The sequence below is a fragment of the Tubulanus polymorphus genome, chromosome 5, assembly GCF_964204645.1.
Source record: "Tubulanus polymorphus chromosome 5, tnTubPoly1.2, whole genome shotgun sequence".
Taxonomy (NCBI): Eukaryota; Metazoa; Nemertea; class Palaeonemertea; order Tubulaniformes; family Tubulanidae; genus Tubulanus; species Tubulanus polymorphus.
Genome location: NC_134029.1, coordinates 8,240,450 through 8,261,106, shown reverse-complemented (window position 1 = coordinate 8,261,106; position 20,657 = coordinate 8,240,450). Strand labels below are relative to the sequence as shown.

Sequence of the window (20,657 nt, the reverse complement as noted above, 5' to 3'; positions counted from 1 at the left end):
CTACAGAACATAAATAACTTTTAGACCATGTTCAACCATGATGATTCTCTTTTTATTTTTGAGTCCATGGTTGAACTAACAAATTCTATTTGCAATCAATGTTTCTGCCATGTAGAAATAATTCTTGGCAAGTCTTCAACGGAGCCAGAATTTGATACTTTTTCTTAAGTAAAGAAGTGCGTTGTGTCATTCTCCAATCACGTGATTAACAATGCTTAAGGTTCATAGGATTTCCTGCGGATGATGGTAGGGTAATTGTAACATATAAAGGGGCCATTTCGAGGCTTCCTCAATGCAGAGACTACGAACGTCAGTGAATCAAATTGGCATTCCATGCAATATTTACTAAAACGCGAACATCACATCTATTAGACGACGATGCAAAAATCGACGTCAAATGCCAATTTTCAGAATCTTATGGCGCTGAAGTAGCTTTCGTTGAGAGCATTCCTACCATTTTATTGTTCTGTCCGATTTCCAGTTCGTACCAACAATACGGCCTACATCACGTTCATTTCGTAATATTGCGGTCGCGCATAAACCACCCATCCGCAGCCACGTTGCATATCAATTATGAGCACATTATTAAAAACGAAAGGAAATTTCCATGATGTCTTTCAGAAGTTCCCAGCACATGGGAGAGAAGTGAATATCCACTGATTATAATAATTTGAATATCAATTAGCCATGGATATCATATACCATGGATATAATATATACATACATATACTCCTTACTGCGCAGCAAACTTAGGTAAATGAAGCTCATCAAAGTCTGTTCCGCTAATTCCGCAAATAAGTAACTAAGTTTATACCGTGCATTACTCATATATTCACTAAACAATAACGTTACTGTCCCAACTCATTTGATAAACCTTCGCGTAATCACTCGGACTAACTAGGAATTAGGACGCTGTTTGATTGAAGACCTTGGAAACATGATCATGTCGGTTCGTCATAAGTTCGAATCTTTCCCGCATAACTCTTACTGCTCGGAGCCATATATTTGGAATGAATAAACCAGATTTTCGCCGCGTTCGCAATACACAAGGGTAAAAACGGCCCCCCTAGGCGATGAATATTGATTAAACAGTATGACATGCCAGAAATCGAGTCCGCATTTCTCCGGTTATGGATCATAATACCGCATTAAGTACCCGGGTAGCTATCTCTATACTAGAGAAATCAGGGTGGATTTAGGGAGTGGTCTGCAGGGTCTGGACCCCTGCCTGCACATTGAGGTGACCCTTTTTGTCAAGTCAGATATCGTTAAAACTGTTTGACACTCGCCCTCTTGGAAATTGCCACCTTTCTGATGTATTTCTTCAAAATATCTAAAACCGAGGGCGGAACCACACAGAACCCCAATAGAGGCCCTGACCTGGCTGCTTTATCCGAGAAATGCCTTTTTTATTTTTTTCTGGACCCAGCCTTCCAATTTTCCTAGAACCACCCGCGGGAATCTATAAAATGACTTATTGCAAGTTGAAATAAACTACATTTTAGGGTCTATCTACTATATCAACTAAATTCAAGAGAAAGAGTAAAATTAAGGATACTCGATTTTTTATTATCTCATGTAAAGCTGTGTTTAGCTTGATGGAAACTGAATACTATTGAGTTCATACATTATTTACTGATTAACTCAAGATTGCGGAGTTTAAGGTTGATGAGATGGGTTAATCTCCAGCTCATAAATGTCTACAATCTTTCCACTTTCCATTTCCACACCTGATGCTTAAACTTGAGATGACCATATTTCGATTTTCTAAACCCAGGCCAAGTCGCTTGACAAAACATGAGATTGATCATCTTTGTTAAACGTTTCTCTATCGTGTAGTGTTAAAGCTATCATACGGTGTAAAAAAATTATCTAAACTGATTTGCGATCATATCTAAAATTGAACGAACACTAAATTTGACCATGACCGAGGGTGAAAAGAAATCTGTATCTAGGAAGGATTGTGCCAGAAAGGAAACATATGCAGAGAAAATGAAGGAACAGAAACAGAAATGGTAAATATATTCTACATTTAACATCGATACAACCCCGATACCTTAGTCTTAAATCCGAGAAAAACGCAAGGAAACGAAAAAATAAATGAATGAAAACGTGTCAGATTCAACGGAAATACTTCTGAAAAATAATTGTGCAAAAGATAGTAGAAAGGTTGTTTGAGCGCAGAGAGAAAATAATGTTTCGGCGAAAGATTAGTTCGATGCTCAGTTACATAGCTCAATAATCCATGGTATTGCGTCGCAAAAAAAGAAAGAAAACAAAAAATCAATTATATCGTACTGAAGTCGAGAGCTGAAGTGAAATCAAATTTTCCGTAGCGAAAAGACGACGGAGCCCTAGAATGGACAATCGCGATCGATAAGACTGTCATCGAACGGAGTTCCGTCTTGATATCAGCAAATTAACTGTTGTCATGAGCTCTCGACAAACAATCATCAGTGATACTCGACGAACAACGCTGCACTACAGCGTCATGTTTGCCGCCCGATGAATCTTGAAATTTTAATCACAAATTTTCGATGATTTGGCAGATCATCACAGAGTATTGCTTCATTTTCTCAGCAAACGCAGTCTCTGGATATCAAATTTGCTCCTGTTGTTTAGAATGCTTTTCTATCCCGTGAACGCCCGATTTGGCCAATTTCAGATTAGGCCCGTGGTATTTCTTCATGCTGGCGTCAAATGGGTCCCGTACCCGTTTCACACCGACCAAACTTGCCCTGACCAAAAAACATCATACCGTGCCTAATTAGAGAGCGCGTTCACACGCAAACCATTCACTCGATACTCAACAATACTCAAACAAAGCGAAGTGGATCATTTCCGGTGCCAGTTGCAATTCAAACGCAATCATTTGTCCTGGTCCTACGTTTTTGGTCGGGCCAAACAGGCTCGGGCCCATTTGGCACCCGTGTGAACAGTTGTTCCGGGCCAAAAATGCTTGTGTGATCGCCGCTATAATGTTCACTGTCGCCAGTTGGTAGAGGACCCACAGACAACGTAAGCGAAGATCTAAAGTCCAATAGATCGATGCAGAGCTCTAATGACAATTTGCCCCATAGGCGATGTAATTTAACATTTTAAGCATAATGAATCAACAGCATTAGCCGGGTGAAACCTCTAGAGGCTTCGCTGGCTGTAGTCAATAATGGACCTGATCATCTTTGATTTCGTTTGAAATATGAACGAAGTATGTAATGGAATATTGAAACGCTCTAACCGGTTTTCCGTTTTCCCTGATCCAGCATCATCGGATATACCATATTGCATATATCATTACATCATATATACATATACGTATAATGCGATATCCTCAACAGCAAATCCAGTTCAACGCATCGGTTGAGTTTATCCTCGATGAGCTCATTTCCAATTGTTCAAGGGTCACATCTCACTAAAGACGCGACCATCGAAACTGTCAAACTCAGAACTGTCAAATTGGATCCGGACCTCTTAAGAACGATAGTTCGAGCTACGTATGTCTACAGGAAAATGATTAGCTGATGATCGATTTAAGCTCAGAACTGTCAGATTCAATCCAAATGCCTATACACGATGATATTGCATTGCATTTTGATATTTCTTTAAAAATCATCTAGGTGAAGTGTGTTGCAAACACCATAAAGCCTTGCAAACACCAAAGGCTTGTATACAGAGTATTTTTTCTTACCTAACAACTTAAAACTTATGCGGTGTATAAATCGGTGATGGACTTTGCTTGTACACCACACCGCGGTGTAATGATGCAATTAACAATTAGTTTTCATCTCTCTTGAAAGATGGCAGCACGTGCCGAACTAGTGTATTGTAGTAACTAATGATACACCGCACATAATAAGTAATAAGTTAGCGCTGAAAGGGTTAAGACTTTTAGGACTGAAGTCAGCTAGCCTGCACAGGGGCAAATCATGAGATCCTATGAGACTTCCGCAATACCCTTAAAATTTTGAGTGCATTTTGTTTTAAGGGCATGATATTGCTGAAAAAAATCTGAAGGCACTTTCTGTAAAATGAAGGGACAATTTTATTAAAAAAATAATTTTGCAATATTGGATTATTCCCTTCAAAGGGCAATACGCTCTATAAAATTTGGCAAGACCAACGGATCCCCATACCTAAGAGAAATAGTGCCCACAAATTTAAACCATACAGGTAAGACAGTAGTACTTTTGCACGTTAGTTTGTGATATTAATATCAACATAAATATTTAATGCACTGCCACCAGATTGCAATTATTAAGAAACGTGTGTATACGTGTTCTGAGGTATATACACCGCACATTAATTTTTCATGCTACTGAAGTCGATATGTCAAGTAGTTACCTTCAAACTCATTAGAAAATAAACCCTTGTGGAGGTTTTTGCAAAATGTGAACATCGTTTATCTTCGGTAGAGGGTTTGTAATGAGTATATCAAGGAGCAAGAGTGAAACGGGGAGCACTCATTAGGTTGTCAAAATTAGGTCATTTTCGATCAACTCTGAACTGGATTTTGGAGTGGATGTGCACTACGTCGTCATCATCATCATCGATATTGACCTTTCGAACATTACCAAATGATGGCATTTATTTCGTTATTGAATAAATTGTTAATACTTTTTCAATGAATTTTCATGTTTTTTTTTATATGGATTTTAATGGCAATTAGGATATTATGGTATGGATGTGCACTATGTCATCAATATTGGGGCTAGATTGGTCGCCGGTTTATTCGATTTACTTGTCGATAAAGTCGATATGCCTTCGAGGTATCAGTAAACTTTCAAGTCAATTTTCTTGTGATAATGTTCGAAAGAGTTGATTTACTATTCAATTTCAATCTAAATGTAGAAGAAATTGAACATAGAAGACCAATTTACTACTAGCAAACCTAGGCGTAGTCGTCCTTGCCACAGGTGGAATTCTTTTATCAGCGATAATCAATTCAAATCCCTTGAAGGTTTTCCTCATTAACAAATACTGGTATGTCAGATTGATACATATCTTATGTAGTAATAAGCCGTGATCACACGGATACAATTTGGCCTGGATCAGGCCCAAGTCAAACTTGGCCCATGCCTAATCAAAGAGCTTGTTCACACATAGACCACTCACTCAATAGTAAAACTAAGTGAAGCGAGTCACTTCCAGAACCAGTTGCAATTCACTTCCCATAATTTGGTCCACGCTAAATTTGGATCGGGCCAAGTTTGGCCCATGCCAAAAAGGCACAGGTACATTCAGCAACTATGTGAGTGGTTGGCCCACGCCAAAGACGCTTGTGAGATCGCGGCTATAATCTTAAGGCATTCTACCATAATCAGCATCCAGGTACCCATTCTACATCGCAAATTTACATTAAAGCCTTTTTCAGTAATGTGCTATCAAGACTAATGAAATTATTTGCAATTCTAGGAATTCTAGGGCGGAATAAGAAACAGAATAAGAAACTTCTCCACTGGCTTTAATAAGGACAATACGAAATCTTTCTATTCGACCAAGTCCTACAGGCCTCCAGGCGCACTATAGAAACTCTTAAATCGCAATGTCATAAATATATATTTGGTATTAAGAAATCACTGTTTATTCGGAGGATTGCTTTGACCACGCACAGCGAAACAACGCGAGAACTCTTATCGAAGGTCGCTGTGGTGATCATCGAACATGTGGTAGGAAACCCGTATACAGCGTATTATGAATCATAAACTGTTGATGCTAATGATCAAAGATCGAGCGATTATAATTAGCGCTTTACGTTGATGAATGATTCTTTGTGCGGGGCAATCGCGAAACCCGGTGAAAACATCCCGCAATGCGTAAATATTTCCGCGTATAGAATCTCTCGGCCGTTCCAATGGCGACGGCGTACGTCTAGCCGATTATGACAAATGATAAATGGCAGCCGAAAATTATTATCATCACTGTTTCTCTCTCTTACCTGGCGCGGGCGAAACCGCCGGTATGGTGTTGATTCTGTATGAGTCGCGTCGCCGAACCCATGTTCGATACAGGCCTGAAAATAAAAACGATACAGATGTTTAGCTAGTGCATTCGTGACCCCGTTACAGTAGAGTGAAGTTGGCGTGTCCGTTACAGTAGAGCGAAGTTGGTAGAGTTGGTAGAGTTGTTAACAGGAGACACAAGACAAGACACGAATAGTAGAGAAAATAATTTATATGGGGGACGATTCCCTTAAAAAATCAGCGTTTCGTCTATTCGTCTGTACTTTTATAAAATGTCATATTATACCGTCAAAATGTCTAAGCGTATCGCAAATTGTGTAATGCGGCTAAATGTCACAAGGGGGCGACACTGTACCGACAGTATTTTTTTTAGGTTAGCCATCATCTGATGGCGCCATGTACATGTAAATCACGTCGTCCCGGGAAACCCGCATTACACAATTTGACATTACGCTTAGACATTTTGACGGTATACTATGACATTTTATCAAAGTACAGGCAAATAGACGAAATGCTGACTTTAAAGGGAATTGTCGCCCATAGATTTTATCTGAACGGTGGTTAGATAATTCATACAACGTATAGCTAGATTTATCGGCGTAGCGCAGAAATTTACGAACAAACTCTAATTTTCCAAAGTTCGATAGTTTCTGCAATTATAGGCAGGCTATATACAGTCTCATGATTTTCCAAAGTTTCAGCTCTGACTGCTATTCTGGTTTTCATGTTGAGCAGTCAGTATTTAGACCTCGAAAATCGGGCTGCCTCTGTCAGAAGTGCCACATATTAACAAGAATTAATCTAATTTGCTTCATTTCAAATCGAAATGTCTCGCCATGATTCACACTATCAGTGGTTACAGCAGACAGACTGACAGTAAGATATGTTGTCTTTCGATTCGAATTTCAAAATTCTTGTCAAAATTGCGCTATTCATTCCATCGAAAAGTCGATCGAGGTGTCAGAAAAACTGACGGGATTTTACTGACAATGAGCATAAATGGGAATGAAACAATTTTCTCATAAGCAACCGAATGCACTGCAATTTTATATGCGGAAATATTCAAATTGTTTCTTTGCAATGTGATGATGTAGAAAAGACAGAAAGTCAAGAAAATCAACAATTCTCCTACATTACTATACCTAATGCCCGTAATGATGAACCTGCCAAACCAGCTATCCCACCAGATGGTGTGACGAGCAATGGGTCGTCCGTTGTCAAAATCAGGTCAACAAACTTGGAACTGGATTTTTAGACTACCGAATCCATACATTATCACAGCACCCACCAAAACAATAAATTCATTCTTCTACTCGGATATCAGTATAGTTTTCATTAATAATGGATTCATTTAAGAGAAAAGTTCATTTAGATTAATTGGACAGTCATCACTTATGTTTGCGCAAGTGCTTTCTTTGAAAGCGCCCTCTTCCAATTATAGCTTACGAGCCGAAGTGGCTGAATTGAAACTGCCTACTACCTGAATAAGCAAGGTCATCAGATATATATCAGTCATGTTATTAGGTATTGAATCGTATGAATATTTTTCTCATCAGAGCCGTAGCCAATCGATAACTGGTCAAGGCCAAGGCCATATCGTAGCGCGGGCACAGAGTAATGCTGGTATGGTAAGAAATTTGTGCGCTGCGCAAGGAGGGATTGACCGATACAAAATAGCATGAACAGAATTAGTCAACTGGAAGATATTCTCAGGGATACACGCCATTTCCTAGCATTGCTGGTCGCGATTCAGAGATTAGGCTACTGAAGTACGAACGAGGCAGTCGCGATAAGCTACGTAAAAAAATTGGCGTTAATCGGAAGTTGAGGGTCGCTATCACGCCGTGACATTCTATATGGCAGGATGTGATATTGATGGCATTATAGGAGCAACATGTGTCAACCCAAATATTCCCAGTTAACGGTGAGCGTGTGTTTTAATTGCGCATCGTCAGCTAGAAAACTACTTCAACCGATCTTCAGATCAATTAACACCAGGCCGACAAATTCATATACCAACGTATAATCGAGAATCAATTTAATTCAAATATTTTACCGACAACGAAAATTGCTCAAGAAGTGTAAGTCGTCCGCGAGCGAGGATAGAATATGATCGCCGACCGTTAAACGTGGGAATGGGGTGACATTATTGCGATCGAGTTAAGATTCGTTCTGCGGGGGCAAAATTTCTGATACAGCGCGCGCATTATCGGCTAATTTTGAGCAACCCTAATAAAACCTGAACTCCCCTCGATATCATTACAACGCTGATCGCTTAGAATTACATCTCGTCCAACAATTGGGGCAATATTCCCCATATATGATACGTATAAGTCACTCTATACTAAGTCAATAACAACTGATTTTGCTCTTAGGGAGGGCATCAATTGGGTTGGTAAGTTTCGGCGATATCGAATGACAATTGCATTCGAACCCTAGAATGGCAAGTACGGACACAATATCAAGCACTGAAAATACATATCAAATGACATGACTATCGGAATCAATAAAGATCTGGACGCATAAGGTCAAAATCCAATATAACATAATATCCCTAGTAGTACGATCTCATACCGAAGTACTTCTTAGCCAATATCATATTCGTAATCAGTGGCAGATCCGGGAGCATGTCGAGATGTGTCGGTGCCCTTTTTGAAAGATCAGAAGGGCATATTGGCATGACTTCTTACATCATGCGTCATAAAGGGCATAATGTCAAAACCATTACAATCAGAGTAAAGGGCAAAATATCGCAAAAACTCTTAGGTGACTGGGCACAACAATGGTAAAAAGCTGGGTATGAGGGGCTCTTTTTAGTCAAAATCTATGAGAAGGCCACATGAGGGTGTGGGTAGCACTTTTTAGTAAAAATCACTTGGATTTGATGGCAATCGCATGATGGATAAAGGATCAGAGCAGCACTTTCTATCAAAGCCATGGGCATCAAAGGCACTTCTCCTACACACTGTGGATGTTTTTCTTCTCGGTTTCATAAAGAATCTTGCAGTGATGATATTTCAAACGCGTTTTTTTGCCTCGAAACTCCGTCAGAATGGCTCTTAACCATCTTTAGTTCTCAACAATTTCAGTACCCTTTAAATCACGGAACACCCACAAGGTAGGGCCTTGGATCCGCCCCACAACAATAATTGGGTTTTCCTACTAAGGCAGAGCGTCAATGCTTGATGGTTTGATTCCCTATAGAATGAGGTAAAGCCTCGAATGACCCCGGCCTAAAATTCACCCCCACATGTGAAGTTGCAGGTTTTGTGTTGAATACGTTATCGTGGCCGCAATTATCAGAAAACGCGATGATTTAGGCAGTTCTATCTTAGATAAACGGTCGTAACGAAATCAAACCTTAATTCATGCGCACTCATCGCTTGTGGACAAATAATATGATCGCGACTCCATCTAGGGTGTGGATACCTCAACAGTCGTCGGCGCGGCGCGGTAAACCGATGCCACAGACGTTGACTCAAGAATCGAGACTTCACCGAAAGCTTGTCATCGAGTCATCAACAATAATATTTACCCAGTCTCCGATATCAATTTCACCGGCGAAAGGTAAATATTGTCGCTGCACCAGCGTAGTCTAGCGAGGCGCAATTCCACCGCAGGAGTTATCGCGGTTGAGGTGGCCAGAATTGGAAACACGAGATAACGGCATCCTCACTTGCCGCGGTTTGATCGCCTCCCGGCGTAGCTCACACCAGGGAGGTGGGAGTTATACCGACACAAACCCTGGCCGCAAAGCCTTCTTTGCTCTTCTACAAGATTTCTTGGACAGACAGGTTGCCGCTCGGTGACCACCAGTCTATGTGGCCTATGAGATGCTTTGTTTTCAGGGGCAGATCCAGGGGATTTGTGAAACTTGTACGAGTCCATCAAATTTTTTTGAGTGACCTTTTTCATTTCTTCAACAAAGATAATTGGCGCCTTTCTGTGCTGGTGTCGCTTGATTTTTTTTGGACATGAAAGTGCTCTCTGAGATGTGACCAGTACTTCAAAAATGGCCTCTGGATCCGCCCCTGACCGGCAGATTCGTTCTATCAATACAACGCATCTGACTGGCTAGACATATAAGACTGGTGGCAAGAAATCTTGAGCGGTGTAATAGACCAGGGGTGGGTTTCATAGGTGTGGAAGAAAAATAGTCCCTGGGAACATTTTGAAATTTGTCTGTTATAACCATGGTTTCTCATTGTAACTATGGTGGTTGTCACCCAGATTGAGGATTTACCCCGAGGGATAACTTTGATACTCGGTCTATGAAACCGGGCCCAGGGTTTATGTCGGTGTGAGCTTTAGCGGCAGGCAATCAAACCCTGCCAAACGAGGATGGATAACAGCAGTCGACTATGTGAAGTACAACTGGTTTTTTTTTCACGAGATGACTTTCCACGTCTGAAGTGACAGATCACGAATCTCTATGCTTTTATTAATATACGCGAATTGTCATAAAATCACGTAGCGTCCCATGGAGACTTGAGACTGTCGAGTCTGCGAGGACTTTTTTTCCGAGGAAACACGATTTCTATGTAACCCGGGTGACCAAAATAATGCAGCCATGGTCGTAAAAAAAATTAAGTTGTCAGACATTTCTCGGAAGATTATGGTACCGCTATTCTGCTAACGAAATCTGGATTATAGTTATTTATTTTCTCCGTCATGGCCACATTTTCAGCCATCATAATATCAGATCCAGAGCTGCCAACCCCGGAAAATTGTTTTGAAAGACAGAGATCCCCATTTTCGGGCACAGCCAACAATTTTCAGGGACATCCTAAAATTCCAGTATTTAAGCTTTTCAGCCTTAAATCCAGGTGAAGAAACCTGCATTTAGAACCAAAAATTTCTTAGAATTCAAAGAAATATTCAGGAAATCTAAGTCAATGCGTGGGAAAGTGAAGTACCGACTGCTAGCAAGACGGCAACAGTTTGCCTTCTTATATCATGCCTAGAGTTGCGGCTGCTAGCACCACAATGTTCACGAAGGCCTTACTATATCATTCCTGCTACCTACATCAATTATTTATTCCCTACCACTTGCAAAAAACAGCCAACTCTCCATTGAAAATATTGAAATCAATAAAATCTATAACATTTTTTCGTTGACAAAAGCCAATTGTTTAAAAATCCGTGACAATATAACATTTCCTGCGGCAATCTATGAAATTCCGTGACTGTCCCGCAACACGCGGGAGGGTTGGTTGCTCTGTACTTGTTTAAAGATACGCAATTTGCATGTAAAGTACTCATAGGAATAGTTTGTCACGATGCTTATCTAAAATTAATACCCAATTTCAGTGCAAACTTTTGATGCGGCAACCCATTCTTCGGCGCTTTAAGACACGAGGCGGGCACGTAAATTCATACCAAGTTAAACAATTTCCGTGGGAGACGGCGTTTAATGCATTTTTTTTCGTAACGTACCATAAAACAGAAGCCGCCGTTACGCGTGCGTCCTTACGGTGATTACACAAGATTACTAAATAGAATACCAGATGCCACAGGGCCACGGTGATTTGCGATCGCCGATGTATCCCGTTAATGACGATGTGCTAAACGCGCGCGCGCTATACCGACTGGATATTAAACAGTGAAATATTACTCAGATAAGTAGTCACACGCCAAGCATAACTTATCGCCTCCGATGTGCCGCCGCCGACGGTGATGTATAATGATTACACGATGACAGACAAATAATATCCGGCGCTTTTTTTCTATATTAAATCGCGCGAGTCATTTTCGACGTCGTTTATTCCGGCTGGTGCGAAAAGGGAAAGAAACCGCCGCCCGAGCCGCCAGGCTTAACCGACCGCATCTGACTGCGGTTAACTAACCTAGATTAATGAGTGGGAGAGATAACTTGAGTGAAGGGAGGAGAAATCAGCCGCGGAGATGATTTGGCCCGGATCTGCCCCACCCCCGAGACATATTTGGACTGGGCCTGATTAGAGAGCGCGTTCACATGTAAACCACTCGCTCGATATAGTAGAAATAAAACTCATCCGGTTCACAGGAAATCCGGGATAAAAGTCATTTTTCTTGTATATTAACCCTTTCAGTGCTGACTAATCAATACCCTATAGTGCTGGAGATAATTTGAAAATTTTGCAAAATTCCACCCTAGTATGTTGAATAACGGGAATACCACTATAGTGCGTACACACCGCGGTGCGGTGTATCGGTAGTTACTAATATTGCACTATGTTTCACAGGTGCTGCCATTTTTCAATAGAGATAAAAACTAATTACTAATTACATCAATACACCGCATTGAGGTGAACTAGCAAAATCCATCACCGATTCATACACCGCACTGAAAGGGTTAATGAACTATGGATAGGAAATATAATCTGGTTCATGGTTCCCACTGTCATATGAATTCAAAATTCCCAAGTTTTTCCCAAGTATTTCATGGGTGAATTTTCAATTTTCCCAAATGGAAATGAACACATATCGTCATTCAACAGTCAACATTTCAGCGGTGACTGGTTGATAAAGGTGATTTTCAAGGGAAATCGCTGAAGAAAGTTGCCCTTGGCAAATGCAATACATGAAATGTAATGAATTTCCCAAATATTTCCCTGATTTGAGGAAAATCTTTCAAATTTTCAAATATTACCAAACCGGGAATTATTATTTTTAAAATTCCCAAGTTTTTCCCAATTTCCCTGTTCTGTGGGAACCATGCTGGTTAGACGAAAATCCGGATTAAGCGGGTTTTACCGTACTATACAATGCTGCAATTCACACATAGTAATTAGGCCCGTGTCGACGTTTCTGGGCCAAAAATGTTTGTGTGATCGCAGCTATTGGGAAAATAATATCATGTCTACACTAGGCTCCGGTACAGATTTACCAACCGATGTCATTAGTCAAGCCAGGATTAAGCTTAGCCAAAGATGGTTAAGACAACATATTCATACTTATCAACCGAAGTATATGGATAAGGCATATGGATAAAACATGATATAAGGAGATGGATAAGACCGTTTATACGGAAAAGGCGATGAAACATGCTTTCACTTACGGAACTGCCGAATTTCGTCGACTTCCTGCTTCGATGCTCAAACTTGTGCGGCTGAAATTGGATTGAAAAAATTATGAAAACAAAACATCACCCTAAGCGGGCACATCGACAATTAAGCTTGTCCAAATCATTGGAAGGGATTTCGATATCATAGATCATGATAGCAAAACTGGATGAGTGGTACAATATCAACATCAAACAAAATCATTCAGATGATATCAGAAAATTTGATGAGCCCGTCTAATAACAAATGTCACCCTCAATCTGATTGAATGCTTTTTTAGTTTTTTACTTCAAACCAAGACATGATCTACGCACAAATTGTGCTCGTTACTAAATCACCTTACAGTCTGCCCAAGCATTATGTTACTAATGTATTCGTCAGCCACATTCAGCAAGTGATTGATGAAACGCATTTAGAACTACATCTAGCAGATCAATTATTGGGGAGTGCCATAGGCACACCGCCAGTGAGGGCTTATGATTTTTTTTTGAAATTAATTTCTAAAGAAATAAGGCGTCACCGTACTTTAAAAACTCTGGTTAAATCTCATTCTTAAAGAGGAACTGCTGTACTTTCTGCACAGGATTCTAATGAGATATCAAACGGTTACGGGTAGAAAAAATCAGAATTTCTGTATTTGTTACACTGACGCAAGGTTGGGCCTTACGACCGAGTCGGCATCCACGCCAATCCCCGTCTGTGTTCCCATGGTATTACCAGGGTGTGGCAGATCAATAGCGATATTTCTACCCAAAGTGTACACGACTAAAATACCCAGATCTTATCACAAATGTATTTTTAAAATCCATAAATGCGTTTATTCTAGCTCACGCATCGACTGAACCAGCATACAGAAATCCAAATTTTACCATATCAATGACTCTAAATTTATCCGCGTGAAGCAGCAGAAGCCTCAGGCTAGAGCGCATTCAAAAATACTCAGACCTTATCTAAAATAAGCTTCTCATAACTGGATTACAATCATTACCCGAGCTTTTTAGCGATGAATTGATGTTTTTACGAATGTTTGCTCCAGGGTCATAAACAATAACGACGTGCACTAACCTGCCATGTTTGTGAGATTTTTCTTGCTGTAGAGCTTGAATTTCTTTCGAAGGCCCGTGAACGAATGCTTGAGATCCAGACCTTACCACTCGAACGTGCTGTAAATAAAGAAATCAGATTCGGTGAACATTCCGGGCGACAGTGAATGGTTTCATTTGTGGAATATGACTTAAGGATAGATTATCCCTTTCCGTGCTGACTAATTAATACCCTATAGTGCTTGAGAAAATGTGAAAATTTGGGAAAATTCCATCCTAGTGTGTTGAATAACGGGAATAGCACCATATTGCGTCTACACCGCAGTGCGGTGTATTGTTAATTACTAATATTTCATTGTGTTTGACAGGTGCTACCATCTTTCAAGAGAGATAATTACTAATTCCTGATTACACTGCACCGCGGTGTACTAGCAAAATCCATCACCGATTTATACACCGCACTGCGGTGTAGACGCACTGAAAGGGTTAAGGGGTGAGTTTGTAGTCACATGTCTTTACTACTGGGCTGGATGGTTAATATTAGGAAGGAAATATCATGAATATAGATATGCCAAAAACGAGCTAATTTTTCTAAGAATATTTTCATAACTAACGTTATTAATAGAAGAACAATTGTAGGGTGCATGAATAAGTAAATTTTTAGCCAATCAAGCTAATAAAAATGAAAAAAGGGGCAGACAATCACACAGTTTGGCAAAGTTCCTTTTTCCTCCTTTTCTTCTCTATATGGCTACCTTTGATCATTTTCAAGCATAAGTTACCGTTGTTGAATCAAAATAATTTCCAACAAAGAAAGATTATAACGCCAACCTATCATCATTTTTAAATACTTATGATCTATGCAATATCTAACTGTATCCAGAAAACACATCATCCTGGGGCCAGTTGCTCAAAAGTTGGTTAAAGATAACCGGCGGATAAATACCATAGTAAAGATAAATACCATTAAGTAATCACAGGGACTTGTCACAGTTGATAGTGAATAAATAAAACCAGTATCAATGACCAACCATAGTATCCCTGTATAATAAAAAACAAGGGTGGCAACTAATTGTCAACTGAAAATGACCTCTCCACTTCGATCACCTGTAATTCCAAAAATTCTAAAAACCGATTCACATGAAATAAGCCTTAATACAATACTTTCCGCTTCTGTTTTTTCATTACGCAGGGATACTGTGGTTGGTTATTGATACTGGTTTTATTCATTCACTATCAATTGCGACAAATCCCTGTGATAGTAATTATGAACTTTTAATTGTCAAAATGTCAACTATCCACGGTTAACTCTAACCAACTTTCGACTGCAGCCCTTGGACTAAATGAAGAAATCCCACACTTCGAATTTAAAATTATACGATCAAATTTATTATTATGAAACCACAACGTTTCGGCTGTTAACTAACAGCCATCATCAGGAAGAACGATGGCTGTTAGTTAACAGCCGAAACGTTGTGGTTTCATAATAATAAATTTGATCGTATAATCTTAAATTCGAAGTGTGGGATTTCTTCATTTATCTACAGTATACACGGATTCTTGTGTTTATTCGACAACTAGCCCTTGGACTATTGAGTCGAAATTTCATGGTGCTATCTCGCGCACAAGTTCAACATGGGAAATATACGCGAGTTTGACATCTGCTAAAGTGACAAGGTATCTATTCCATTAGAGCCAGGAAACGATACTATACGACGAAATACTGTGTGATAAGCAATTGATCACGTAATGAAATGCGGCCGGTTCTATCTCTTCATATCAATTGCGATAAACAATCGAAAATCCGTAGACACCGGTGAACTAAGTGCTACTTTCCGATCGCAAACATCGTCCGTCGCTACGCACTCTTTCCGATGATCGGGGAAGAAGAGTACTATTTGCGTGACACGACGACAATCGACGCGATCGTTTTATTTTCCGTTAGAAAACGCCGTGTACAACAACATAAACACCGCTGATCAATCATCATTCATTAAGAATTCCGTGTACCGGATTTAACGATGATTCGAAAACATCGATATATGCGTCCTCGTCGATGCTGCTCTCGAGGGCAAAAAGCAATGACAGTGAATTATTGATACGGACAATCGGTTAAAGTAGACGCGCAAAACTGTAAAATGTCATTGCTTCGTGATATTCTGTGAAGTCATAAAAATTGCCATTATTTTACAAACCGACTGCGGTTTCTTACATTACATGTATAACGTATAGGTCTTCGTATAAAATAGATTAAACGTCCATGTTTTTACATTTGTGGAGCGGTGTGGCCGAGTGGTTAGAGCGTTTGACTCTGGAAAGCCAGGTCGTGGGTTCGAACCCCATACATTGTCGTAGTGTCCTCGGGCAAAACACTTATCCTCATTGCCTCTCTCCACCCAGGAGTAAATGGGTACCTGGTCTGATAGATGACTCCTGAGCGCCTAGCAACTGCTCGGATGTTACCTCTCCCCAGGGAGAGATGTCTGATACATGGAATAGAGTTATAGGCTTGGGGTAATAATACCAAGTTGGAGCGCATTTGAACAAGACTTTAGTTTGGATACCTGCGCTATATAAATATCAATTATTATTATAAGCCGATCTCGGTTCAACTCGTAAGAGGTCAAGTCTGCAATTTTCTAATCCAGAACCTTATCGACGACGATGAGTGCGCTATACTTACAACCGCGTCGGATTGATCACAGACTGATCATAAGCTGAATCATAAGGATAGAAGTTCTATTTCCTATGACTGATCTTATGAATTTATAAATTTATGAATGAATTTATTTGCAAAATAAATTGTTACAAAAAATGTCGACACAATATACATTATATTCAGAGTAACAACATATAGTGCGAGGAGTAAGGAGAAGTCAAAAGTTGACTTATACGAGTCCTTACCCCTCGGTCAACAATCACACTCACTTAATGTCGTAGCCAATCAGCGACAAGTATTGTGTCACGTGACTTATAAAGTGATTTTCTTAAAATACTCTTAAGATCGTGAGACAAATTAATCGGCTATCATCGGTCATGTGTGTGCACTACCCCTGTTCTTACGACGATCTGATCTGGCCATAAGTCGACCTTGGCTATAGAGACCTAAGCTAGAATTGTCAGACTAGAAACAAGCAAAGCAAAAAAACCAGAAAATCATAAAGAATGGTCATCACAATCTAAACCTTTATATCGTTTTTATCATCTCAAATAAAAATACCGATCCGTTGCAGTCGTAGATTGCGTTGATCGCTGATGAAGATAAGGATTCAATTTCATCGAGCTTCACCATCGCTAAATCTAACCACCGATTGCGGCGAGTTTTGTGCGGGGAAAACTGTCGGCGCCGACGGCCGTCTGCCAAGATTGTCCGCGGATAGATTACCGGCACGAGATATCGTTGTTGGGTTTGTCACGTAGGTCGACGTCGTCATCGATGCCAGTGAAGAGACCACACCAGATAAAAGTTTAACAACAGTTTTACGAGAGTACGCCGAGTCGTGACATTACACGCGAACACGACTAGTCCATTACGCCGCGCCGATGACAAGAATGCAGCCGGTCACGATGGCAATGTCTACGCGATGAAAGCCTTTTAAAATCGTTAGCATGCGATCATCCAAAGACCACGATCATTAGCAAAAGTCGTGATGGTATTCGATGACATCATAAGCCGTGATCACACGGAGACGATTTGGCACGGATCAGGCTAGGGCCATATTTGGGCCCAGCCTAATTAGAGAGTCGCCTTGCCTAGTGTGCGCAGCAACAAGTGATAAGTCACTGTGAATTCCCATAACACAAGCCAATCTTCGCCCAAGATGAAAATCATATCATTATCAACATGGCGACCTTCTCAAATGAAGTGGCGCTGACGTCTAGGCCCGTGATTCAGCCACTAAAATCGTCTCTATGCAGTCCTGGGCCGTGATTAAAAATCTTTCGGTTCTAGACTAGAAATCTGTGTTCGTGGTTTGCTTTAATGGTCAAACAGATATTGGTCAAATTCTCGGTTGACTAGCAGTAAATTACAATAATTTCCAGGCGAGAGATGACAGAACTCATTTTCAGACATCAGATTTTTGTAGAGACGAAACGGATAATGATCGAGATTAGAAGGATCTATACACATAAGACGATGGATTCGTTTCTACTGTCTTCCGATACGGCGGAGACATCGCGTTGTCAATATTGGTATCGGCGGACAGACACATCAAACGTCGAGTCAATCTTATATCTCGCGCATTCTGTCAATGTAACGAGAGAAATCCCACAATAGATTCAGCCAAAACGAGAAACTTGAGTAGAAGAGTATATATATTTGCGCAACGTTTCAGTTAAAGACTATTAGCCATCATCAGGCGTACTGATGATTCAGTACGCCTCATCATTCAGTACGGCTGATGATGGCTAAGTCTTAAGCCGAAACGTTGCGCAAATATATATAACTCTTCTACTCAAGTTTCTCGTTTAGGCTGAATTTATTGTGGGATTTCTCTTGTTATCATCTTACACGGATATTGTGTATCTTCTCGTCTCATTCCGTCAATGTCTCACGAACGGAAAATCACTTCTCTTCCGTTGATTCGCGCTCAATCTGTCCACACAGCAGATGTCGCGTTCTCCTCGTCGCGTTTTCATCCGACGCGTCCATGTTTTCATCGATGGATTCGGCGTTACCGTCAACACGACGCGCATGCGAAACGGTTGCTAACGACAGGAGATCGGTAAATTTAAACAGGTTCACGGATTTCCTGCGCGAGTCGATCTTCATTCATTTCGTTTCGACTTCGCTCGCGGGAAGTTCGTGTCGGCACAAGTAAACGCCCGATGAGTGGCGACCGTTTACGGGGGTAATTGTTTTAAACAGCGTCATGGTTACGATTGTTTCTGCATGAAACCGTAACCGTACGCGTGCTTATCGCCACGAGTGAAATTGAACGCTGCTAATCAATGAATTTCATTGCGAGCGTTTAGAGCTAATTAGTTGAGGATGTTTTGAATTCACAATCAAACAATTTAAACGTTCCAGTTGCCATGACAGATTTAGAAAGTCGTAAAGTTCGCTATAACGTAATTGCAATTACAATCTCGTGTCCATTTTCTTAACCCTTTCAGTGCATTACACCGTAGTGCAAGGTATAAATCAATGATAGACCTTGTTGGTACACCGCACCGTGGTGTACTGATGTAATTAGTTTTTATCTCTTGTGAAAGATTGCAGCGCTTGTCAAACATAGTGGAATATTAACAAATAACGGCACACCATAGGCCCACGTACGAGTCGTATCGAGGTTGATGAATGCAATTCAAAATCAGGGTTTTCTTTCCGAATATGGCCACCATGAAAATGAATTTCAAATACAGGTTTCAACTCCAGAGTGGCCACTTTTATTTGACTTGCTTTTTCCGGTTTATTCCCCGATTACTCCCTGCCATGCATGTCTTCCCTGACTAGATCTGCTATGAATCCCAATCAATCAACACAAGTCAAACATGTCAGATAAAATGGAAGCTGTTTGATTTTGATTTAGCTGTCTCAACAAATTTTCCTGACTTATCCCTGATTTTCTAGCTTTCTTGACGAAATTCCCCCACCAAGACTATTCCCTGATTTCCAGGTAAGTGACCACCTGGACTCATACGTTATCCAGGCCAAAACCAGAGATCCAACGAATAATTGATGATATTTTGCATATATTATCCCAGTGCTACGGTTGTTTATCAACCCCCTCCACATTTTCGCGGCTTATCTTCCGCATTTCGGGGGGAAATTTCACGATCAAATTCTTCACCATTCATTAACTTCGCTCTTCCAATTCATTACATTCGGCGAAGTTCAATCCCGTCGAAACTAATTGAGCAAAAACGTAGCGAGACATGCGCGCGTTTCAATCGAACCCGTTATTATAATCAACCGCATTAGAACGAAGAAGTTGATGACGAAGTCGATGATGAAGTTGTTCATTCGAACGGAGATCTAGTCGGTCGATATCGCGACGAAGTCACTAAATACACGTAACATCTCGGATGCTCAATTTAACCATTAATCCTGACACGAACTGATTCTATCGAATTGATCACCGCAAATATCAAGGATGTATATGAGATTATATCAAATCATTCGTTAGCTTCGGAGGATTTAGACGATTCGTACAGCATTTTGACCACAGGGGTTGAGAGATTTCAAGGACGACAATCCTTACGCTGCGATATAATGATACGGTGCAGCCCCCTTCCCAATACTTTCCCTAAACGGTGTCCTAGGGGCAGCAGAGATTCAATTTGGAGAAAATAATCATGAACTCGCTCATTGTGCCGAGTGGTGCTCAGTAGGTCAAGTGATTCTAATCAATATAAGCCGCGATCACATGTATACGATTTGGCCTGGGCCACACGGATCAGGGACGAGTCAAAAGCCATGATCACATGAGCATTTGTGGCCTGGAAATTGGCACGGAACATATTTGGCCCAGAACAACTGTTCACACAGGTGCCAAATGGGCCCTGTGCCTTTTTGGACAGGCCAGCCAAATTTCAGCACAGGTCATTTATTGCGTGTGAATTGCTACAGATTCCGGAAGTCACTCCTACGTTTTGTTTAAGCATTG

At 40.6% G+C, this 20,657-nt stretch overlaps 1 protein-coding gene across 1 annotated transcript in view; it reads right to left on the bottom strand.

Moving 5' to 3' along the window:
* The window catches only part of LOC141905682 (sodium/calcium exchanger 1-like), a 68,742-nt gene that overhangs the window by 23,067 nt on the left and 25,018 nt on the right, over positions 1 to 20,657 (bottom strand). The window contains exons 2-4 of the mRNA XM_074794655.1: positions 14,069 to 14,166; positions 13,000 to 13,050; positions 5,936 to 6,010 (exon numbers count right to left, since the gene is read on the bottom strand). Coding sequence (XP_074650756.1) covers positions 5,936 to 6,010; positions 13,000 to 13,050; positions 14,069 to 14,166 — 224 coding nt within the window. The remainder of the gene's footprint in view (positions 1 to 5,935; positions 6,011 to 12,999; positions 13,051 to 14,068; positions 14,167 to 20,657) is intronic.